At 37.9% G+C, this 26,486-nt stretch overlaps 1 protein-coding gene across 2 annotated transcripts in view; it reads right to left on the bottom strand.

Moving 5' to 3' along the window:
• The window catches only part of DOK6 (docking protein 6), a 252,760-nt gene that overhangs the window by 50,241 nt on the left and 176,033 nt on the right, over positions 1-26,486 (bottom strand). For both annotated transcript variants that reach the window (XM_074576550.1, XM_074576549.1), the window contains exon 6: positions 17,293-17,431. In XM_074576550.1, coding sequence (XP_074432651.1) covers positions 17,293-17,431 — 139 coding nt within the window. The remainder of the gene's footprint in view (positions 1-17,292; positions 17,432-26,486) is intronic.

Raw genomic sequence — 26,486 nt, forward strand, 5'->3', positions numbered from 1 at the left:
AGTCCTGGTGGACAACAGGATGACCACGAGACAGCAAGGTGCCCTGGGCTGCAACAAGAAGAGTGTGGCCAGCAGGTCGAGGGAGGTCATCCTCCCCCTCTACTCTACCCTGGTGAGGCCACATCTGGAGTACCATGTCCAGTTCTGGGCTCCCCGGTTCAAGAAGGACAGAGAACTGCTGGAGAGGGTGCAGCAAAGGGCTATGAAGATGATTAGGGGATTGGAACACCTCTCTTATGAAGAAAGGCTGAGGGATTTGGGTCTCTTCAGTCTGGAAAAAAGACGGCTGAGGGGGGATCTTATCAACACTTACAAATGCTTAAAGGGTGGGTGTCAGGAGGATGGGGCCAGGCTCTTTTCAGTGGTGCCCGGCAACAGGACAAGAGGTAATGGGCACAGACCTGAGCATAGGAAGTTCCACCTAAACATGAGGAGGAACTTCTTTCCTTTGAGGGTGGCAGAGCACTGGAACAGGCTGCCCAGAGAGGTGGTGGAGTCTTCAACTCTGGAGACATTCAAAACCTGCCTGGACGTGTTCCTGTGCAACCTGTTCTAGGTGACCCTGCTGTGGCAGGGGGGTTGGACTAGATGATCTCCAGAGGTCCCTTCCAACCCCTACCATTCTGTGATTCTGTGATCCAGAAGTATAATAATTAGATTGTGCCTTAATCCAGAACTTCTATGAACGTAATAAAACTGGATGCAGGATATATTCCTATGGAAGTCCAATGAGAGTGGTCTTCCCTTTGGTGATGTGTTACTAATAATTACTCTCTTAGCTTGCTTATAAATTGTTATGTGTTATTTGGACTCTGTTCATTACTTGAAGGTGCCTACTATTAATATAAACACTTACAGGTATCAGCATACTACTTTGCTATGCAGTCCTTTCTGTTTATTTTTATATTTTTATCCAGCTTGCTATTCCTGGCAGAATACACAATACTGGCAAACCCCCCACCAATATATGACCTCATAAGTCTTCTAAAAAGACTTATAGAAAAGCTAGCTGTGAAAGTCATATCAGTGATTTCAGCCTTTATAATATATTTTTAGCATTTAGTATTTCAGTAGCTATTCTAACCTTCTTATGACCTTTTAGAGAGTTTCTTAATCAATTATGGAGGAAAAAAAATCTCAAAATAATAACACCGCTTTGCAGTGCCAAGGTGGATGATGATTTGTCTTTGGCAGTGGATTAACATTATGTATGAATAATAAAGCAATGGTCAAAGAAAAGCATTCTGAAGGGAGATTCAATGGAACTGATATTTTTTTTCTAATCTCCTCGGCCACATTATAAAGAGAGAATTGGGACATTTTGCAACTTTTCTGGCAGAAGTGTGTTGGCTTTTTCTTTTTTTTTTTCTTTCCTCTAAAAGAAGCTCATAATAGATCACTGTTGTCTGACAGAATGTATTAATATTGGAGAAAAGTAGATGGATTTTACAGTGCATTGGGATTATTTTTGTTGAATTTCAGTAAGGCGTGCGTCTTCACCCATATTCTGTCAAAAAGTTGTGGTTTTGTTTCATTCATGAAAGAAGTTTCCTTTCTATGTAGGTACACTAATTACCGTGAGGGGAGAATGTCAGGTTCTTATATCTTTACAAGGTTTGAGCCATTGTATTATACATAGACGATATACGAAGTACTTTATCAATTTTTCATTGCATAAAATCATTGACTAGTAACATGGGAGATGATGCTGACGTGAACAGAGCTGAGACTATTTCAAGTCTGACTATACAGTAGGTCTTAGTGGAAGCAAACACAACTAAATGGTAGGAGTCTTTAACATATAGGACAGATCACTAGCAGGGTGAGCTAATTTCTTCAATAAATACATATATATATATATGTATATATGATAGAAATCCAGTATTGCAGACATTATTTGCAGAGACTGATTGTCCTTTCTGTTACTGTGGAATGGGAGCTTTAATTAAACAGAGGTACTGAACGACACGAAGGAAAAGATTTTGCAGATAGACATCTGCTGACCTGAAAATATACAGAATTTGAGGATAAGACTGTGTGGAACTACAAAATAATTTCTCTAAACAGCATCAGCCAGGGCAAAGTCTTCAGATTTTAAAAGTAAAAATCTCTGATTTTTGAAGGTGCTCAATATCCTGATACATTTGTTTAAAGACATGGCTATTTGCGGATGGGTAATGGGGAGGAACAGAGCAAAAAAGCCACTTAAAACCAAAAAGTGAAATCCAAAATAACACCACATCCCTACACATTTTATTCAAGAAAAAATGGAAATGAATCACAGTCCTAGAACAGTTCATCATGTTGACTCATGAATGCTTAAAGTGAAGGCGGGCGGCATAGAACGCACTGATATAGATCAGCTTAACTCCAGGGTATTAGCTTAACCTTCAAAGTTATGTTCTAGGGGTCATTCATCTCAAGCAGTTCATTACTGAAATATTCATTTACAGCTTTGTCTCATTTCAAAAACAAGCAGTGAATTATGTGCATCATTATGAGTGTTTGTTAGGAGGTGATTTAAAATACAAGTCAATGATGGGAGGGCTAGGAGGAGATTTGGTCTTCACTGAATTAAGGAGTAAATAGTAGCCAGTAGAGCACAGGAGATGTTATTTAGTTTGCCAAAAAAGCATTGTGACAGCGAGAGGTGCCTGAGGACAGGAGGAAAGCCAACAACACTGCCATCTTCAAGAAGGGCAACAAGGAGGACCCAGAGAACTACAGGTTGGTCAGCCTCACCTTGGTCCCTGGGAAGATGATGGAACAGCTAATCCTGGAAATAATTTCCAGGCACATGAATGATAGGAAGTTCATCAGGATTAGTCATCATGGATTCACAAAAAGGAATACATGCTTGATCAATCTGATACTCTTCTATGACAAAATGACTGACTTGGCAGATGAGGGGAAAGCAGTGGATATTGTCTGCTTTGACTTCAGGAAGGCTTTTGACACTGTTTCCCATAAGATCCTCATGGAGAAGCTGATGAAGTACAGGCTGGATGAGCAGCCTATTTCAATGAGGTGGAATGAAAACTGGCTGAATGGATGGGCTGAGAGGGTCAGTACTGGGTCAAGTCCTGTTCAACATCTTCATTAATGCTTAGAATGATGGAGCAGAGCGCACCCTCAACAGATATGTTACAAAACTGGGAGGAGTGTCTGATATGCCAGAGGGTTGTGCTGCCCCTCAACAGGCTGGAGAAATGGGCTGACAAGAACTTCATGCAGTTCAACAAGAGGAAGTACAAAGCCATGCACCTGGGGAGGAGCAACCCCAGGCACCAGTACATGCTGGTGGCCACCAAGCTGGAAAGCAGCTTTTCAGAAAAGGACCTGGGGATCCTGATGAACACCAAGTTGAATATGAGCCAGCCAGATGCCCTTGTGGCAAAGAAGGCCACCAGTATCCTGGGCTGCATTAGAAGGACTGTTGCCAGCAGGTCAAGAGAGGTGATCCTTCCCCTCTACTCAGCACTGGTGAGGCCACACCTGGAGTGCTGGTTACAGTTCTGGGCTCTCCAGTGCAAGACAGAGAGGGACATGCTGGAAAGAGTCCAGCAAAGCCCCACTAAGATGACAAAGGGACTGTAGCATCTTTCCTATGAGGAAAGGCTGAAAGAGCTGGGACTGTTTAGGAAGAGGAATCTCCAGGAGGATCCTATGAATGTTTGTAAATACCTGAAGGGAGGGTGCCAAGAAGACAGAGCTAGGCTCTTTCCAGTGGTGCCCAGGGACAGGACCAGAGGCAATGGGCACAAACACAGGAGGTTCCCTCTGAACATGAGGAAACACGTTTTCACTGTGAGGGTGACTGAGCACTGGCACAGGCTGCCCACAGAGGTTGCAAAGTCTCCCGCCTTGGAGATATTTAAAAGCCATCTGGACATGGTCCTGGACAACCATCTCTGGGTGGCTCTGCTTGAGCCAGGGGGGTTGGACAAGATGACTTACAGAGGTTCCTTCCATCCTTAACCAGTCGGTGATTCTGTGATTAGCATCTCCAAAATTACAAAGAAGGTTTTAATGGAAAGGGAGAATGTCAGATCTATCTTCTGAACAATGTAGGGATAAGTAAGTTGGGGTGGGAAAGAACGAACTGAAATGCATCGGTTGGACAGGTCAGAGAAAAAGACTGTCCACAAAGGCTGGTATGCTTCACCAGGAGTGTTTTCTGGGGAATTCAACCTGCAATTTATGGTATTCCAGAAGGTTCTCTTTCATGAGGTCAGTCAAGCCAAAGTTAAAAATAGTGAGGCTTGCCATCAGTGCTGACTTAAAAAGTCTGGTCCTCCTTCCTTTGTTTGTTTTTTACTCTCCTTGCTTTGCTGTGTATCCCTCTCTCTGACATGCCTGACCTCAACCTGATATGCTTTGGAGAAGATTGCAACGTATGCGAGTTTTTTCATGGTATTTCTTGCTGAAAGATATGACATATCTTAAAGAGGTATTTGGGACACTTGAAGTCCTCAGCATTTTACTTGAGACTACTGGAAGGACAGCCTCTCTGAACTCATAGAAGTTGCTTTGGCCAGTTGTAGAGCTGGTAAGGTGAAGGTTATGGCATGAAAAAATGTCCCTTAGCGGAGAACACGCTTTAAAAACTCTCTCTAGCATGTGGCAAGAAATATGAAATAAGGATGAACTCAGAGTGTCCCCAGTTGGGACAACCTCACTTGAGGAAGTCTGGGGCTGAAAAATTGGAATTCTAAGGCTTACTTATGTATTTTGGCAAAAAAATGCTAGAATCTGTATTAAGATTGTCCATCGCTGCACATTCTTTCATTCTTTCTAATAAAGCAAATGCCTTGGACCTCACAAGCTTTCTTATGAATTTTTCCTTCTGTGGTCTAAAACAGATCAGTAGTTTCCAATTACACATATTTGCGGAAATCACATTTTTAGCTACTTCTTTACAGTATATAGAAATTGCTGGTACCAATGAACTTTAATAAAATGACAGGGACACAATTTTCTGAATACTTGCTGAAACAATAATCATCAATAACCTTTCATGAATATTCCTTATTAAGCTTATCAGTGCGTGACTCTAGTATTCAGTAGCACACATAGTCTTGCTGACCTCTGCTTTCTGACATTTTCAGAAGTTAGTTTTATATGTCATACAAAGACAGTTCAGTTAAAAAGAAAAAAATGGAAAACCCAGAATACATAAAAATTGCTATCATGTAGTAAAGCCCTCTTGGATGACTCTTCAATGCCTTCCAAAAGAACACATTTCCTTCCTTTCAATTAGTTACTTTTAAACACGACAAATGCATCTTGAATCATACATACTGGGGCTAGTTAAACATGTGCAATGCACATGAAGGCTCATGAATGTAAATTATTAAGTTTTGGCTTTAAAATATACTATATTTTAAAGGAGGGGCTAAAAAATATCCCTGTGCATATATACAAATAAATATATTAATTTAATTGAAATTAATTTATTCATATTTCAGTTAATATTTACTTTAGTAGCTCCACTGCCTTTAGTGGGCTTTTACAGACTTAAAAACAACTAAGAAGCTGGTATATAAAAATAAAGGATTATTCTCTTCCACTGCGTGTGCCCATACACATGAGGATCACAACATGAACATGTACCTAGACAGACATACAGAGAATTCTTGACATTGCTCAGTTTTAAAAGTGCCATAAGCAATCATTCAAAAGCAATGCACACATTTCTAAATAAATATACATAATGTATCTTTGCAAATATTTTTTTGGATCCAGAAACAACTTAAAATGAGAGACGAGACTCTCCAAATAACAGTCCAAATTTCTGCTTATAAAATAAGCTAGTGGAATTTTTGCTCCCTTACTGATGTTACTTCACTAATGTAGCAAAAATAGCTGCAAATCAGGAACTCAATTTGGAAAGCGGGAAACAGAGAAGTGTTTGCAAATTGCTGTATCTTTCAACATACTTGCATCAGCCTAATAAATCCTACAACTGGCAATTTTTCTCCATTTAATTTCATTTTCAGACAATAGCTCGGGCGTTTTTTTTCTCCTGGCAAAAATTCCTTGCTGTAGTAGAGCTTATAGTTGCCTGACCACATGCCCTATAAGCCTTTTGAGATCCATGGTTGCCGTTTAACAGAACAATCCTTTGCCTCAGTGCTGGTAAGTTCCAGCTTCATGAAACAAAGGAAATAGAATTATACCTGTTGCCATGGAAATCTGCAACTCCATCACTTTTTTTCTTCATGTAATACAAAATATATATAAATGTGATCACTGAACAATATGTGGGAAACATTACAGAAATGCCATCATTTTACAAATGATTTCACAAAATCTCTCAGCCAGTAGTAGTTGCAACTTTTACCACTGTGTCCTACAAGAAAACAATTAAGAATAATGAAGAGACCACAAGTTGTTTCATTTTTTAAACAAGAACCTATGCTGATTTGTCAATGGCTGTTGAATCACAGGCACCGTAGAGATATGCATTCAACACCCAGCCACATGAATCCATATGAAACTTGCCTGGCAGCTACTTTTATGGAAATGGATTATGACAGACTGAATATGTGATGAGACTAGCAGCTTTTACCCTGAGACAGTCGTAAGTAACAGAGCGATGTATGCTTCCACCATACCATGGAAAATCTTCATTAAGCCCTTGCTGCTGAAACTGAAACATTTTTGAAAAACCTGTTCCTGCTGTTTAGATGGGTCAATGCTCCAAGTTTTTAACATCTTCATCATCAACATGGGCTTGGTACAGAACACACCCTTAGCAAATCTTGGGGTGACTTCAAACTGGGGGTGAGCTGCCAAACACCCAGATGGGAGGGCTTCCACTCATAGAGACCTCAGCAAAGGAGAGGAAAGGGCTGACAGGAATCTCATGAAGTTCAGCAATGACAGATGTTAATGCTGCAAGTGGGTCAGGGCAACTCAGTGCACGAGTACAGCCTGGGGACTGACCTGCTAGGTAAAAGCTCTGCCAAAAGGACATAGCGGTCCTGGTGATAACATGAATGATCAGCGTACATGTGCAGTGATGGAGGTTAACCACGTACCGGACCACATTAGCAAAAGCATGGCCAGCAGGTTGGGGGAAATCACATTTCCCCACTATTTGGCATTTGTGAAACCACATCTGGAAGTTCAGTTGTATTTGCAGAGTCTTCAGGTTTGGACCCTGCCACAAAAGAAATGTCAAACTGGAGAGAGCCTAGCAGTGAACCTCTAAGGAGCAGAATATGATCAGTGACGCTGGATCATCAGTCTACTGTTTATTCAGCATGACAAAAAGAAGGCTAAGAGAAATCTAACTCCAGATTCTCTCTCTCTTCTTAAAAGTATGTTGTAAAGAAGACTCTTACCAGAGATGCACAGTGAAATGAAAAGAGGCAACAGTCACAGGCTGTGGCAAAGGAAATTTGAGACAGACTTAAGAAAAATTCTTCACAATGAGAGCAGCCAAGTGCTGGAATGGGAACCCATAATCTACGTCCTTGGGGGTATTCAAAACTTAACTGGATAAGACCCTGGGTAACTTAATCTAGTTCTGATGCTGCTAGTTTTCTAGTTTTCCTGGCTTTGAACAGAAGATTAGGTGAGCTGACCACCAGCAATCCCTTCCAATAGCAATTTTTCTGATCCTATAGTCAACGGGTTTGAAAAGCTGAGAGCTAATGAGATGTGCAGTACCAGTGCGTTAAAGTGACATTATTTTGCTTACTGTAGTAGCTGCTCATCTTTATATAATAAAGCTACTGTAGTACATGAAATAATGTCAAATCAACAGTACAGGGTTGTACTGTCTGTACTACTGTCTTACATTTTCCTGAACCAGATTCCTGCACAACTGAAAAATAAAAACTGTTAGCATGGCTGGCATCATATGGGATATCAGTAATGTAAGAACAATGACCCAAGGCTGAGAGAAAAAGGAACATAAACAACCCCTTCTGGACAGGCTTTGATTAATACTTTTCAAAAGACAGCTTGTACTAGGAAAAGTGCCTATATTTGAGATATGTCTTTTTTAGATACGAAGTATCTGTCGTCTTCAGTTGAAACATAAAAAGAGAGATTATTAGAAATAATTTTCATGTTAAAAAATCTGTCCTCTTTAAGAAAAAGAACTGAAGCAGAGCAAAAAAGCAAAATGAAGACAAAGGGTGAACTTCACCTAATTTTTGTCCTACCAACAGGTACCTGATGAGCCAAAGCACAAAAAGCACAGAAGGGATTTACAGAGTAACTTTAGGACTATTATGGGAATTTTTGATCTCCTCTCAGATTATTACTTTTTATAATTCTCCTATTCTCTGAAAAGCACTGTGCCCCTCTGTAAATCATTGATAAATAAGTTTCTTATTAATCAGAGACAAAGCTTAACTATTCCCTCGGGTGATATAAAGAACTCCTGTTGCTGAAACAGAGGAAGGTCTTGCTTGACAGGAGACACAGAATGATACTATAGTTCAAAAGACTGATGAAAACCATGTGAAAAATAACTTCTTCGGAAGTTAATTCTTCTGTGAATAAGTAATTGAGTATGATTCAGGGTTTGTTTTCTTGTTTTGTTGCTGTGCTATTCCCAGCATACAGCTGATTACTCTATGACCTTGGGCAATTCACACGCAGCTGAATTTGGCCTTAATCTTTCTGTGCCTCATTTTGCTTGTTAGTATAATTATTATAATAATACCTGTCCCCTGAGAGCATCAGGTGGCTTCATCAGCTATTATATTTGATAATAATAATAGGAGGTCTATAGGCTACTTTAGTTTACAAGAAACAGTTTTCTCAAAATAGCAGATATGAAATTAATAATAACTTAAGCCCGCTGGAGAACTAGTTTGAGAATTATTTTTCTAGTAATACTTAAGTCAACATAACCTGCTCCTCTGTTAAGACCGTTTGATGACATAAACCTACCAGTACAGTTATACAAGCTAGTTGTTTTAAATATACACAATGACAAAGAAAACTTGCCTTCCATACTAAAATGCTTCTCAGAGTTTAGTTAAGGGGAGGGCTAGGAATAGCCAAATAGGGTTCAGCTAGGCATGCAACAACTATCGTATAATTACAGCAACGATTCCTAATTTATCACTCGCACCACCCACGGCTTTTAGCAAATAAGACTGCTAATCAAATCATCAATTTTGTTCGGGGAAAGTTCTTTGGCTTTTCACTTTCTGCATTTTCCGGAAACAAATATGATTTTCAACTTGACATTGCCTCTTCAACTACTTTAATAGCTTTGTAAACATGCAGTATTTTGCAAAATATAAGAAAAAAATTACAAATGCGCTTATGTCACCAACCTTCAAATCCACTGATATCCAAATGCAACATCGTAAAGTTGAAATAAATGATACCTGACTTCTAAGAAATACCTACCTAGCTCTTTAAAAAGCTCCTAGAAATGTCAATAGGTGGCTACATGGATTTCTAAAGTGCCTACGTGCTAAATTCTCAGGAGGGTTTACATCTTCAGATACCTGACTATGCAAACATCTTTGCCCTGTTGCATTTAAACAAACTAACCAGACCCTAGCTGCTATAATCGAAGTGTTCACAATACAGCATACTTTCATGCAAACGTATAAATGAGGAGAAGAGAACAGGGAAAACAATCCTCATAGCATTTATGTATGCAGCTTCAGGATAGATTCATAGGATGGAGCAGGCTCCTGGCAGACAAGAAATTGTATTATCTCAGTTTTGAGATACCTCTGTGAAGCTTTTATTGCAAGTTTTGGTTCAGCTCCTACTTTATATTAGGAGGAAGGTAGATTTCAATCTGAGTCTTAGGTAGCACGATAGACAGAAAGCTAGAAGGATACTGTAACATTATACAAAATATTCCAGAAATTTTTAAGAAGGAAAGAATGAGAGTAATTTCTAGGTTAGGATGTGCATCCATGTGGTGAGGTACTTGGGTTTTAGTCTCTAGGAGAGATTTAGAGCATCTTTTTGCATTTAAGATAATTCAGCCCAATGGCTAAGGGTAAGAGAGATTTCAAAACTGTGTCAGGCAAGGGAAGAACTGAATTTTTCAAACCATGCTCTGAATGAGAACCCTCATGATTACTACTGCTTCAAAAACATTCAAAACTCCAGTGCAAGCTTTAGTTTTCAAATGGCAGACCGGCATTTAAATTACATCAACAATCACCAAAATAGCTGATACACTCTTATGGAAGGACTTGCCAGCTCTGCTCTCGCACCTACCCACGCCGCTTACCTACACACTCCACAAACCTTTCTAATGGCTGCAGTATTTCTGACATGACGAATAGCTCTGTTCCATTCCCCCCCACCTGCCTGTCACTGGCTCTGTCACTGCATACGAGCAGTTGCACTAACCCTTCCTTACCATAAGGCAAAGGCGTTCCCTGCACTGCGGTTTCATTCAAACACGCAGCAAACATCCAGTAACATCAACCACCTGCAGCGTCCCCTGGAGAATGCGGGCTTTACACCTCATCCTCTCACTCCCCGCAGGGTGCCGTAGAGGAGACAGCAGACTCCTGCGGCTGACAAGAGGAGTAGGGGGGAAAAAAAGGTGTTGACTTGGTAAGAAAGGAACAGACAGGGGTCTCTAGCGGCTGTGGAAGTCCAGATTTCATGGTGGGATGAAGTATTTTCTTTTAGGAAGTGAATGGCACCTGCTACATAGTTTTTGAATGCTGCTGCAGTATTTGAATGTCTATTATTGGATATGAGTAATAGTCCCTGAAAAAATGCCAATGAAATAAGTCTACATTCAAGAAAAAATGAGATTAAGAAACAAAACAGCTCCAGTTTAAGGAATCATTAACTGCTGCTGAAACCCAGTCTGAATTTTCACTTTCTTCTGAAGTGGTGAGTGTCAGGAATAGACTTGTGACACAACTCTAGGATTTAATTCATCCAAGTATATATTGTTTTCTGAGCCCAAGGACTAACAGAAAGCCTGGCAAAATTCTTAAAAAAAAAAAAATCAGAGTCAGGAAAAATGTCATTATGTCCTTAATGAACCAAGAACCCTGTGGGAAATTACTAATACTTATGGCAAATGGGTTTACAAACCTCAAATCTAAAAGTACACACATTCTGACTTGGGGGCAGAGGGGAACAAGTCAGCATTTTTGGTTTTGTTGTTAACCTTGGAAATATTTACAGCTGCTCATGGCTTGCCAGTGGATAGACAGATCCTGCAGGGGAACACTCCCAATTTTCTATTGCAGTTTCCACTGAAAAGAAGGGTGAGCTTTACTTCACTAGAAGTCCTTTACTTCACTAGAAGTCCTCTCCTGTCAGAAGCATTGCACGGCTATTTCCGCTTTAACCTGTAACTTTCAAAGACCCTAGAACCAGTAATCGAAATTAGTTTCGCAACCCTTGTGCAAACCAAGTAAACAATTCACCAGCTACGTATTGCAATAAAGCAGCCAGCTTTTTACAGGGTTATAAAGTTTCAAAACAAACATTATACAGCAACATCATACAGTAGATGAGATATGCAGAACAATATTGAGCTAAGTATTTGCATGACTAACTGACCTGAGGCTATACTTTAGCTTACATAAAGCGTGTAAGTTCATGAATAATCATATGTATTCAGAACCTCAGTACTTGAGCTTATACATAATTTGGAAACAGAAGAAAACATACATAGAGACCGATGTGTCATGACATGGGATCATCTATGGATGAACTCTGGAATTTTCTTCTCCATTTTCTCCTCCAGGTATTGACTTGACACAAATGCACTTAGGCAGAATTAAAACATAAAAAAGCTTTTTCATATTAAGTAAATTGGAGTGCTGAAATGGAGCCCAAAAGGCATATATTTTAACTAAATATTTCATATAATTATTGAGTCGGCAGCAGCCACTAGTGTGTCTCTGCATTTCCCATATTTCACAATGTGAAAATAATAGGTGATAGGTAAAGCATTTCACAAAGACATAAATAACAACCATAAACCAGACAAAACCCTGAAGATGCATTGGCAAAGGTAGGATACTTCAAATTGAAACCATAGTTTTAAAATGAAAATTTAGAATGTTTGATGTGTTTGTTGATGATGTTCGATCCTGTATTGTTGCGATGAGTATGTGTTTAGGTTGTGATCCAGTTAAAAACACATGAAGAAATAGACAGTACAGACTTGTTTACAAAGCAAAGCTAAATTACAAGTTCACTATGAAGCTAATGCTGTTATTTTCGCTAGCCTCCGAGTTTGGTTTTTTTTTTTCTTTTCTGATTCTGAGACAATGTACATTGATATTCTTCATTCTCCTTACATTCTTATTAATACCATGCCTGACAATCCTCTAATTTATATTTATCCTCAGACCAGTTCTGTGAAATACTGTTACTCTCCTCATTCCGTTCTAGATAAGAAAGAGAAAGATTAAATGACTTGCAGGCTTATTTCTTAGCCACTTTCCTCTCCAAGCTCTCCTTAAACCCAGTTCCATTGCCTGATATTTGTCTTCTTTGGCACACTCATTATTTCCCTCCTAATAAGATTTTTTTTTAAAAAATACATAAACTCATTGATATTATCTTTTTTAAATGACAGAAATCTATCATGATGACTCATTCACTTATATTAAGCTGAATATTAGAGACAAGACTTGTAAATAATGAGAATGGAAGAGAAATGTACAGATGCAGTTTTTCATAAAGGCGTTTATCTTCTGGTAAATGTTACAAGAATCACAATCTAAAGCGACATTATTTTTACAGCTCTGCTGTCTAAAGAAAAACAAGTGTCATAGAAAATTTCCTATCATAATAAGTTATGAAACTTGAGCCATTATCATTTCTTCATGCATTTACACTTCAGTCTTACTGATGCTTGATTAACTTCAGCTGGTTAACACCAACTTTAGTGCTGTCTTATTTAGAATTATTGTTTTACACATTGTAAATTTTTATTCTTTTGTGATTGCATAATAGGTTTTTACTGGTAGCTCTTGAAAGAAGTAATTTATAAGGTTACAAAGGTATGACTTTTTCCTTATTGTGCCTCCCTCATATGTGTAACTGTAACATGAGAAATCTACAGCTCTTAACCCCCATTTTATACATTCAAAGAACAGTGGGTGTAGAGGTTACATCAGGAGTGTTTTTAGTGGAGGACGAGTGGCAGAAGATCAAAACTGGCATTAGGGATGAAAATCAGGTCTTCAATTCCAATGCCATGTGCCGGTAAGCACGTTGTCATCGGGTCTCTCCTCAGGACGGCTGAGAAGATCTGATGGCTTACTGCTGTCTCTGTAAACTAATTCAGCTCAGTAACCCTGCAGAATCCTACTCCTTTTAGATAGACTTTTTCTGTTTTTTCCCAAATTAGCAAACTGAATTGACTCCCCGAGTCAGATAAGCGCCTGAGCTAACAGAAGGGAAGTGGAAGGAGCTTGCAGCCTGGCCTGGGGACCGGGGAGGGGTGGAAGAGCTGGCTGTGAGACACTCAGACATGCAACTTCCATGCTCAACATTAGATTACGGTTAGTGGGGATACATGCTATTCCTGAGGTTAACACATTGGTTTTTTTTTCTCTGTGTGTGTAATTCCAGGACTGCCAATCCAAACAGATTTCTATATGTTACACTTGAAAAAAAAAAAGGGAGAGGAGAGGAGAGGGAAGGGGCATGAGAAGAGCTATGTGTAAGAATGCAGATTATTCAGATGATAAAACAAGAGTTGCTGGCACTCTCATATAGATAAAGCAACAGCACAAAATAAAATCTTGTAAACAGAAAGCCAGTCATTGTTCTGTTTAATTGATTTGTTATGTTGAAATTGTAAAACCACTGAAAAAACACTCAAATATTGCCCCCTCCCCTCAAAACACCTGCAAAACAAAATTATCATCTGTGTTACACTGATCCAATGAAAAAAGACTGAAAAAAGTGAACATACAGATAACAATTTCACTGAAAATAATTTCAATTTAAATACTAGCATTGGCCTAAATTTGCCATTGTCCCAAACAAAGTGAGCATAAAACACTATCACTCTGTCAATTTAATGTTTCAAACTCAATCAAGAAGACCACCTGAGCTATGTTAGATCGTTGTCCACTTTGTTATAATATTTGAATAAAATCCAGTCTGCTTTGATCCCAGTAAAACCGATAACCAACTTGAAACCACACCTGTGCCAGTGACTATTGACCCCATATTTTAGGTCCTTCTTCCGATGTTATAATTTGAGAGGGAGATGGGCAGAAGACGAAAGCGTGCACAAGACTGGACTGCCCGCTTAAGTGGACGGGGCTTGTCCTGCTTGTGGTGACAATGAGGCAGGCTTGGTACTGTACCAGCTTCCACAGAACGATTTTGCTTCCAGTCCATGCCCTTTTGAAGCTAATGGGAAGAATTAGTTTCCTTCTCATGCCTCTCTCCGTTTAACATAGTTATGCAGCAGGTTACTTGGCTCGAGCAATGGATTTCTTAGCATAAAAATGAATTTATTGCTTAGTATTCTGAAGCAGCATTTTTGTGTGCAGAGACCTCCATAAACGGAGTAAATGTGGCCTGCGGCTGCCTGCAATACCTTTATCTGACAAGCCTCTGGCAGCAGTAACTAATTTTACCTTTTTCCTTCTGCCAGAATTTGTTTCTGTTTTTTTGTGTGTTTTGTGTCCTTTTGCTTTTTTTATTAGTAAGGCAACAAACTTTGTATATTCATTATGAGTACTAACTGTAACATATATACATATTTCATCAAGGTTACTTTGGATAAAAATGCACTTTGATTTCTTATATAAACTGTATTTACTTTTTATAATATTGGATTACAATCTATTATAATCTGGAAAAATTTAAGTGAAACTTCAATGTGTTAATTACTTAAAATATGTTAAAATTTAGGACAGAACACACAAATATTAAAGAGTCCTTTCTAATATATAACTTCTAATTATTGGAAGGAAGATTTTTATAAGAATGGATTATCATTAAGCTTCATTTACTTTTAAAAATTTCTTTCATTTTCACCTTTATCAAGAACAAGATTTAATTCTATAATATTAAACATCAGCTGTTCATTGCAGAAAGGGTCAGAAAAGAGCAAAAACCCTCAAGTATAGAGCTATAGATACAAAGGATCAAAGGTCAAGCTTTGGGAAGACCTAAAAAACATTTATGGCCTCTAGATCCCTGGTTCAAAAATATATTCCTGCTTGTATTTCAATTTCAGATCTTAAGGAAAAAATATACATAGGCATTCAGCGAAACTGCTGGATTTAGATATTAGAGAAGCAATTATACTTGATAAAAGGAAAATAACACACACTTAGTCTATTTAATGTCTTCAGATTTTGTTTCTGTTACGAATACAACTCAAATGCTGCAGATGACGCAGATGACCTCTTAACAGTTCAGCACCTCATCAGTCAGGAGCAGCTGAGCTTCCAAAACCAAAACTACATTGGTTTACTAGTTGAAGAATAAAATCAACGGATTTTTCAGCCTCTTTTATGCAGCCCACAGCTTCTACTGGCCTCTACCAATCTCCCTCCGCTCATCGCAGCGCAGCCTCATCCAGGAGCCAAGTATATTACACACTGTGTAGCTGATGAGTCATTTCTATTTTGATATTATGTTTGATATTAGATTTGATATTACATACCATCTGGCCACAGCATACAAAAATGAGGTTTCAAGGAAGTCATCTGATGGCAGCACAGAAACAGCCTTGCTAAGCAGCAAAGCTGCTAAAAGATAGGTGGAAGACTTGAAAGTAGTGGTTTAACGAAAGGAAAATCCTGTATGATCCTGGTCTAAGCACTTTTTACAGCAGTATGAAAATGCTCTCATTTCTCTTACTGGTGTAGACACTTTAAGAGCAAACATATTTATAATGATGCTTTTTCCTGGTTTTGGACTATTATTAAATGACTTTCTGCCGAGAAGAACGCAGTTGTTTTTTGCCAGCACTTCTACCACTTCAGATGTTTTTCCATTTACTCTGTCATCTGTCTTGTCTTGGACTTCCCAGCAATTGCTCCTGTGTCTCTAACTCTATTTTAATCTCGACTGTGAACTCTCTTCTTCTTGTTTTTTTCTGCCCAAAGTTCATGCAACTCAACTATTGTGGAAATGCTGCTATTTTGTCTGGTTTTGTTGAAAAACTTATCTACCTTTCTTCATAAACCACCAAAAAGAAAAATTTTTATGGCTTCCCATCTCTCTGTTCTTACTTACTTACTTAATTACATGCAGAGTCTGAGGGGAGCATTCAACATAACAGAGTTTTGACATGGAAATCTAAGTCTTTTTCAAGTTTCTTTTTCAATAAACAGAGGAAGATAGACTTATCGGGGGACTAATTAAGAGAAGGAGTTGAACACTGGGGTCTTGAGTTGCCCTTTGCAAGAGCCTTTCTCTCAGGAGTGTGAGCAAGATATTTTGACAGTGATGGATTGCTGGGGGAGAGGATCACGGACGTGTCCACAGTCATGTTTGCACGACTGTGGGCATGTAGATGGTGGGTGAGGGAAGGAAGGGAGAGTCACTGGAAATGGTGCAATTACCCTGAAATCTCTTTCTAGGGACAAAGATATGTGGAGAACTGTGGTCATCTGAGAGGAAAAGTGTGCAAAACAGGTTCTCTGTCCTCCCCATATCTTTCCTCTCGTCAATCTAAAAGTAGCTTCAAAGCACAGTTGAAAGTTAGCTTTCCAGAATGATCATTTAATGCCATCTCTACTTCTAAACATACAGGGAACGCTTTTTTTTCGTTTTCTCTTAAAAAGCTCCAAACTTTTCGGTAATTCTTAAAGATAACTTGTGCAAACTGGAAATTCTGAACCTAAAGTTAAAAAATAGCTCATTTTGAACCAACATTGCATTGCTACTTATTACAGTGTAGGGAAAGTAATTTCTTTCTGGAATTAAGAAAAACGGAACACGCTGCTGTCACCTAGGAGTGTTTATACTGGACTTTTTTTTCACCTGTGAGGCCATGAGGAGCGATTAATACTTAGTTATCGATAGTCAATTCACAGCTGGCTTCGGCTAACGGACTAATCTTTAAGTAGCAGAGCCACAATTTTCAAGAAGGTAACCATAGATCCAGCGTTTAACGGTACCAACCATTCCAAAAGGACACCAACAATAGAGTATTGTACAGCACATGCTGAAAATCCCTGACCATGAAAATATATAAATCCAAAAGTCTGTTTTGTCTTAGCCACAGAACTAATACCATCATTACGGTTGAATCCATGGGCTGTTATTACTCCATACTTCCTTTGTTCATTACTAATTTTTATAAATGTAAAGATTTTTGTGAAAGGAACTTACCCGTGCTTTCTGCTCCATCTCCATCATTAATCTTTCATGTTGCTCTGCTATTGCCAGTGTTGCAGAATGGACTTTCTGATATATCATTTCTCCTTCTCGTGTCTGAAAGGTGAACAGCCCTTCTCCTGTGTCACACATCCTGCAATGAGATTTAAACAGAACGGAAGGAAAAAAAATGAGTACTGTGTAATTTGTATCTTACTGTTATAAAAAGTGCACACCTTGCAGAAAATGCCAACTTTTGTAGTTAAACTCTGGAATTCCGAACATCGGCAGTTATTTTTACCATTGGAGAGAGACATATTCAAAGATATGTGCAGAACTTCATGAACATAACCTTTAAATTCAGTTTTAATCATCATCTGGATAGTGAAAAAGAAGTTTTATCATAGAATAAAAACTTGAGGTAATACAGTCAGCTATTTTCGGCATTGTTTCAAATGTCTGCACTGGTAAGTGGGAGATTAATTTAATTCTCTCAACCAAATGATGCCAGAAGTACATAGCACATCATGACTTTGAAAAGTTGACATTTTAAGAGAACATTGACCAATTAAAAAGGATACTATTGTTAATCACTACAAAGAAGCTCTATTGAAAGACAGCATTAAGAGGGTTAATTTATAACTGTCCCTGTTAGTACATTCATGTGAGGCAGTGTCTAAAGCTATCTTGATAATTATAAAAGCCGTTCACTCTATTTGACAATAGGAAAACTATTTCTATAGTATAAGAAGATTAAATTGTGAAAAAAACCACCAGAAATAAAATTAACTTTCTTCTTTTGAGAGAGCAACTGCTCTTATCCTTATCTGTAATATCTCTGTAGCATTATTCTGAGGAAGAAGAGTGGTCCACGGTAAATGCAACAACAAAGAGGGCAGGGAAATGTAGAAAATGGGAGTAGACAACGTTAGATCATTGAGTGACCATTACTTTAAGTATATATATTGTGTTAAACAGTGGTGCATTTCGACATATTTATATTAGTAGTTCCATTATGTTATCAGTGTCTGATTCCTGTGTTTTTATAGACTTCTTGCAATTTTAGAAATGGAATTAAAAAATCATTTTTATTTGGTCTGATACTTCCTGTAAAGATTTTCAGTTATCTATGATAGAATATTGTTGACTTGAGTCACTGATGCATAACAGCCTTCAACAACAGAAAGATTTCGATTTGCCTTAAAATAGCAGATTCCTTTAATGTTTTGGTTGTTTATATTATAATTATGACATCTATTTTTTTAATATCCCAGCACCTTCAGCATGGCCCCCGAAAGCCTGAGGCATAAAGAATTGCAAAGCGTTTTAGAAAAAGGTGTCCTGAATAGTCTAACATTCTAACAGGTTTTTAAATATCAGTATCTTTAGATTTTGCATCCCAGATTCTGTAAGATTATTCATATATCAAATTTTATAAACTGTTTTCCCATCAAATGAACTTATAGATCTATATTGTTTGAATAAAATAATCATTTAAATATGTCTCCTTCTGTGTTACATGCATGCACACACACACTATTATATTACAGCTTTTTGAAAATGGAATAATTTTTTTCATGAGACATCTTTTTGTCAAATTAGAAGAGAGCTTCCTACACAGTTTTATTTCAAAACTCATCTGAACAGGACTATTGTGCCATATAAGAGACTGCTGAGAATTCAGCAGTTGCTTTTGATTTCAAGGCTGACCAGTGAAAATAAAACCTTAACACTTAAAAAAGCTTTGCCTATTCACTGGAGGACACGTGCTTTCATGAGCGTTAACTTCTGCATGGCTGTGTTTGGGAAGAACTGAAAGGAGGCAGAAACAGATAAAACAGGGGTGCTTCTGGAAAATACGTGGTGAATATACTTAGTTATGATCAACTGAGGTGTTGAAAAGAAAGTCATAGTCTTAAGAATAGATGATTCACGGTATTGTCTGCATGGATATTACCCATAATTCTGGAATAAAAATGTCTTCCCCATCTCAAGATGTAAAGAATATACAATCCACTTTGTAGACAGGTATTATTTGGTCAGTATTAATGTGGTGTGCCAATTAATAGATTAAAAAGCCTTCGAATTAAATTCCAACAGAGATCAAGATCCCTGCTGTAAACATTTAAGATATTTTATATCCTTTGCCATAGTTCTCCAAAGAGCTTCTGGTAGAAATAAAACATCCCCAGAGTTTTGCAACATTATGGCAACAGCCTTTCAGATCCCTCAGGGCATCATATAGCTGGTACTCTGCTTTTGTGTAAAGAGATCTTAATAAAATTCAAACACCGTGAAATGGAAAGTCTGGAAAAAATGACGAGGTTTCAGAAACTGAAGCAAAATATGATCTTTTTGTTAGTTTCAGAGGATGAAAAATCCTCCAGGGATAAAAACAAGGAAGCAGGCAACGGGGCGTGATTAAGGTTCAGGAGTTAAGCTGCTTGTTTTGACCAAGCAAAACCTAGACACCATTGCTGCTGATCAGGTCAGGGTCTGTACTGCCCCTGAGAGCCCTGGGTGGAGGCAATCGTGCGGGATGTGGCACCGCTGCGGCACCTCAACCATTGCACAGGACGGCACCGTGGGGCCCTGCTTCCCAACTGCAATGGGTGACTGTGGCAGACATGTTATGCCGACACTGGAGAGTCATTGATGGCAGCCTCCCAGCATCCGGATTGTGGGCTTCCCTGCCTAATGATGGATCGTATGTGGACAGCCGCTCAAAACTGTAGGTGGAGGAGAATTACGGGCATCATTTTTAAAAGTGCTGAATACCCCTAACTGGCTTTGAAGTTTAACAGGATTTGAAGGCCACAAGAATAAAGCAATCAGTACCTGGCACATCTGAGTTCTGTAAAAGCATAAATTGTTACAATAAAACTTTCTTTCTTCCATCTGAACTTATTAGTTCATCTGGAGATGAACCCCTTTGCCATAGTGAAGTTTTCCTGTTCAGATCCTCAAGATGTTATTGCTTTACTCAGGTGAAAATCTTGAGTTTAGACCTTTTCCCTTGCCTTGCCTTGCCTTGCCTTCCCCTTCCCCTTCCCCTTCCCCTTCTCCGGTTTCAATTCTATTCTAGTTATGCCACCAAGAGCAGTAGCATGTTTTAGGGCTAGTTAGAAGCACTCCTAGGTACAATGAACATGGGGACAGGGAAAGGGGTACATGTGCTCTCCTAAGCTTAAGAGTTTTGCCGAACAAACAGAGGATCTTTACTTATCTGGCCAACGGGAATGGACAAGCCCACGAGCTGAAACACACTTCTCATTCTATTTACAGTCCAAACACAGTCAGCAGAAAAAATAAACCATTTTCTTTACAACCTCTACTAGATGCCAGATAACTATTCATTTAAAGCTACTGTCTCAGGTTTAGCATTGTTAATGTGTTGCTTTATTACAACTGAAAGTGAAATAACTGTGGGTAAATTCAAAGTTCTCTGTGTTCAAAGCACACATGGTTGTTGCATTCTTTTTTGGTTACTATGAATTATATTTTAAAATCAATCAAATAATTGCTGGTTGCAACTTTTCCCAAAACCTTTAAAAAAAATCTATGTTTTTTCCAACCTTTTAAAATGAAAATGACCTTTTCCAAAATTTAGATCAAAACTTGTCATAACTATGACTTTTTCATTTTCTGCAAAATGTTTTTCTGCATTTTTGATACTTAATAAAGAAAAATGTGACAATAATTTTACGTCAACTTAGTAAAAACTCCATAACTTTTACATTTCCTAGAATCCTAGAAAAGGCAGAACAAAGGTGTGGGCTGCTTCTTTTCCCAATACTGCCACAGTCATGCACTGCAGCCCAACCAACTCAGTATGACCTTCACTATAAAAAAAAATTTCACTGATTTTGTACATTTCAATTTTTTGACGAGAGGCTTAACAGTCTGTGGATGCTTGAAAAATGCTGACGTTAGCTTCTCTATTTCTGTGTTTTCCAACTTTAAAACAGGGATGTCATTAACCTGTGCTTTAGGATATTTAAGGATTCAATGCATTAAAATGTATGAAGTGCTTTGACTGAAATAGGAAAGTGCATTTTTTCTGTATTATTATAGAATGATATAACTGTGCGGATAATGAAACCAGTAGATAAAGAATGTTGCAAATAATTTTTTTTTTTTTTTTTTTTTTACTTCTTAAAATACTGCCAGAGCTTTTCACAACCATCATTGTTACAAGAGCCGGGGGAAGGAATAAGGAGAAGGTGAGAGCTAAGCTTGTGGCCTGGGACAAACTGGGTTCAGAGACCAACAGTGAAAGTTCTTGCTTTTACTCAAAGGCTTCTGTTCAAGTCAAAGAGATTATCCCACCAGTATTGCCAGGTTTTTGTGCAACATTTCCCAAATTCACACAATGGTTTCCCACTGCCTCTGCTCACTACAGTAACTTCAGTCTTTTTAGAGCAGAATCAACACTATATATTAACCTTGCAGAATTCCCTTCAAAAAGGAAACTTTATTGACTTGACTTGACCACCATTTACAAATGGTACTTTTTCACAAATAGAGGTTCATGGTCTCATGTCATGTTTGAAATTCTAAACTGTTTAATAAACTGTGCAATATTCAGCAACTGCATGAGAGGACAAGAATTTGACATCTCAGCTTCACTTCACTCCTTCAGTTAAGGGTAAAATACATTTGCACAAAAATGAAGGTTATCTGAAAACTCAGAAGCTTAGAAACATTATTTGCTATTAAGTCCTTGTTTTAAAATAAAGCATAAATTATAACTGTAACAAAAATTTTTAGTTCTTCATATAGTTAAACCTATTTTTCAGAGGATTTGAATGATTTCTTTTTACCCACAAATAACTTGGCATTAAAGAAATAATGGCTGATTTGTAAATTAATTACTCAAAAGTACATAAAACTACATACAAATAACTAAAAAAGGTAAACTTCCTCAAATAGGCAGTGAAAAATATCATAAACCCCTTTTGCTATTAATAACTAATTATTATCAATAACTATAGCTATTAATAACTAATATATAAGAAATAACTACTACCCCATGTTGGCATTTATTGTTCTTAAAAAAGAAGGACTTTAAATTTTTAAATAAGAACAGATCATTAATAGGTATTGTCCAGTAGCAGAGTCCTAAAAGTTACCAGTACCAAACTGGTAACTATGCTCTTGCATAGTCCACACCTGATGTGTGAAAAATGATTTCCTTTAAACAGTGAAGCTCTTTACTCAGGCACTTCAAGGCCCAGAAATAAAGTTATCTAGTGCTTATTTCCTGTATGCTAAAGAAGGTAGTCAGATGCCACATATGGGACCAGACCTGTTACTGTCACAAGATGAGCAGTAAATAAAAGATGCCCTTTCTTTAAAGCCTTGAAGCTGTGGCTGTCAGTCAGGAAACAGCTAGTTGGTATGCAATATTTAACTCTGAACTGAGACACTTATTTCTTGTGTTGCTACAGCTTTGATTTTCTCAAAAGTGGTGGAAACTAGCAATTTTGTCTCCAGTTTAATTAGATTATCAGTGGAGACACGCAAACGCTATCTCTCTTGTGGATATCTAACTTTTGTTCTTTCCTTGTTTGTTGTTATCTCAACTTGAGCTAAGCCATTTTGACAGAAATCCTGTTTGTTCTTTGTGTGCAAGGACGTTACACACAGCATACACTAAAGACAGGCTAGCTAACCAGTAGACCTCACTATAAAATGAATGCAAAGCTCCCCTGAGGGTCCAAATTCTTCGCTCATTCCAGCCTTCAACACAGGCTGGCTTGCTTCCTCCCAAAGTTGTTCTTTTCTGAGAAAATGAAAAAAAAGCAAGGAAAGCAAATAAGCTCTTTGTGGTTGGGGCATATTTAGATAAAAACCTACATTTATACCCAGGAATACTTATCAAAACAACTGTAAAATAAACTATGTACATTTTTATAAAATTGTAAGTCAACTTCTATGTTGAAAGGGTAGAAAAACAGAGGAAGAAGTAAGAAAATGTTGGTAAGAATCCTAACTTACAATAAAGCAGGGAAAAAAGGGATACATTTGGTGGGGGACTCAATAAGAAGAAAGGCAACTACATAGATAGGATATGTATGGGATCTAGAAAACATCTATGGGTGAAACAGAGATAAGACAATTAATGGTAAATGTGCACAAAGTCTAATTAATTCAGGTATAGAGGTACGACAGCAGATGTGGTTAGAAATACCTAAAGTTGGGACAAGGTCGGTAAAAGCAGGGGAAACGTCCTATGAAAAATCTGTGAAAGGGACATGAAGATTGCTAGCATGAAGCACAGCAACAATATAAAGGGCAACATCCAGAACAACAAGACATAGACTCTCTAAATCTTCTGTGTGTTGCCTTTTACTCATACCCTACGTGGTCAACGAGTTAGATTGCCACGCTTTGCCGTCAGCATTTCAGAGTTTTATCCAAAGTGTCAAATGGGTATCCTGGCAATTTTATGATCTGAGAAGCAAATAATTAAAATAATCTGATATATGAGGCACCCGCTTGCCCCCCTTAATGATGGTTATTTACTGGCAAGAATATACAACACGAAAAAGTAAAAGTAATTATGCATGATATCTACTAATTGCTGGCTATAGACATTCCTCCGTCATATTTATTGTCATATTGTTGCTCATCAGCTGAGGTGGGTAACTTTCCACCATTCTTTCACGTGCTCATGAGATACAGATAGCAGTGTTTAATCTTAAATTAGCTTGCTCTCATGTGGAATCTCCTTGAATTTGGCCTGAGTTAATACAGGGAACATGGAATACTACCACACGTCTGATATGGCTCAGTAACTTGATCATGGGGCTTAGCCCTGAAGATTTGTTCAAGGTCAGATCTTGTATTTCTTGAGTCACCCTCAGCATTTTCAACTAAAAGAACTAAAGAATCCCTCATGCCATCAAAGCAGCTTTCCTAATAAGATCATTTACGGCAACATTTCGCAATTCTGAGAAGTAAAATGCTCGGAGATGGAGTGGAAATGAGTGATGATTTGCTCCCAGGTAAGTGGGATTTCATCAGAGGAATTCAGCAGACCTGCTCCAATATTTCCTAGAGGACCTTAATACTATCCAAGTGATAGTTGTACATCTTTTTAAGATATTATACGCAGATGCGGTAACAAAACTCTTATGTGCTAGTCAGATGAATGCTAGTCTTTCTGAACAGAGATGCATTACTCTACAAATTTTCCCTTTAAAAGGGAGATTTTTTGTGAGAATAGTATTTTTTTCATGATAAGATTATTTCTTTTTCTGCCTAAACTAAACAACCACTTAAGTGGTATAATATAATATAAACAAAAATTTTCTCATGAAAACATGTTTTTTATTTGTTTTGTCAGATGGGAGAGATCTCTGTGCAGTACTAGTGGTAATTATGCCTGTTGGGATATTTTTTCTTCTCGTTGCCTGTGTTGCCTACACACAAGGCTGTCTCTGCGCTGCCCTGTGTGATAGCACATTTAGACTAGTGGGACATACAGCACACTACTAAAACTTCAGGTACACTAACCCATTCCTGCATGTCAGATGCTTTCCACTTTGTGCTTAAGGAAGTGCAGAAAGCAGGCTGTGTCTTCCTCTGGACTTTATCAATGATTGTCCACTAGCACTGTAATTCATTTCCCCTGGGTTTATCCCTGTCCATCACAAGACGCAGTGGAAAAAATTGTATTTTAGTTTTTTTCCCGAGGTTCAGTTTTGATAAGAAGCAGGATTCTGTCTGGGACTTGCTTCAGACCACTTCTATTTGGCAGCTACCAAGCTTTCCCATCTATTCTCATTAAAAAGTTCTTATTTATATTAATTACTTTGATATATTCGAATAAATGTAACTAGCACCGAAGAGTTAAAGATAGTACCCCATTCTAAATGCTAGTTACAGTATAAAAAGCAGAAAATCTGGCTTTATTGAAGTAATGCATAAAAGGTAGAACATGACGATTGACTTGTAATTATGAAATACACATAACAGCAAATATGCTGTGCATAGGCTCTGTTTTCTATTTCCTAGACCCTAGAAACAAAACTATAGTCAATAAGAGAAGCGATATTCTGGAGTCTAAGAAGCTGAATCCCAAATACCTTACTATGACTGTAACTGCATTTTTTGTCTCTTCTTGCTTATAAACTAGTTTCATAAAACATGACCTAGACATTTTGATGGGGAAGACTGAATTGTGCTGATTGTGCTTTATCACCTCTAAGTAAGAAAGATTCTAGGATGCACATGAAAATTACCCTCTTGTGTCAGTATTTAGTTCATATTATTTAAGAAATCAGTCTAGGTAATTAATGCATATGTATATGCAAAACAACCCACTTTATGGAGACTTTTGACCGCTTAACATTTTCTCTAAAAAAGAAATAAATCACATATATTACACAAAAAAGGAATTTATCACAAACAAAGAGAAGATAATAAAACCAATTGTTGACATTTTCTTAAATACACAAGACATTTGCATTTTTGACAGTTTAAGTAATAGAGCAAACATGAAAATGTTGTTAGATAATTACTTCTGTTAGTTTTTAAAGCTCAGGTCTTGTTGATAATGGGGAGGCACTATTTTACAGTGTCTTGGACAAGTATCTGTTCTTACCAGTTCCATGAAAGATAAACCAAGAACTCATGTATTACTACTATCATTTTAGCACAGAAGCAGCAGTTACGGTTGGCTGTACAACGAACAGACCAATGGAAAACATTGGCCTGAGAAAAAACAAAGAGACTGCAAAGACTACAAACAGCTAAATTTTTTCGATTAAACCTTTTCACTCATCATGGTTTGGCTATTATTTTTCATCTCATTTTTGAATGAGAGGGATATAAGTTCCAAGTCCTGGAAGCTGGGATCATATTCAAATACAGATATTTGCTACAGGAATTCTGCCACCCTGTTAAGAGCTATTATTCCCCAATGAAGACAAACACATCCCATAACAATATTATGCAGTTCTTCTCACTGTCTTTAGCAGCAGAACACAGGTGAAGCAAAATTAATCTACATGAATACCGTTGACTTTGACAAATACAAAAATCTTAGACATAAAACCCAAATAAGGCCATTACTGGTTAAAATCAATGACAGTGCAATAATACAGGAGCCCTGTGGCAGTGCATCACTACTTCCTGCAACAGAAGCAATAAAACCTAGTGTCCCAGTATATTTATTTTCTTCTTTTTTTTTAACTTTTGGA

This window comes from Larus michahellis, chromosome 2 (assembly GCF_964199755.1).
Source record: "Larus michahellis chromosome 2, bLarMic1.1, whole genome shotgun sequence".
NCBI classification, from domain to species: domain Eukaryota; kingdom Metazoa; phylum Chordata; class Aves; order Charadriiformes; family Laridae; genus Larus; species Larus michahellis.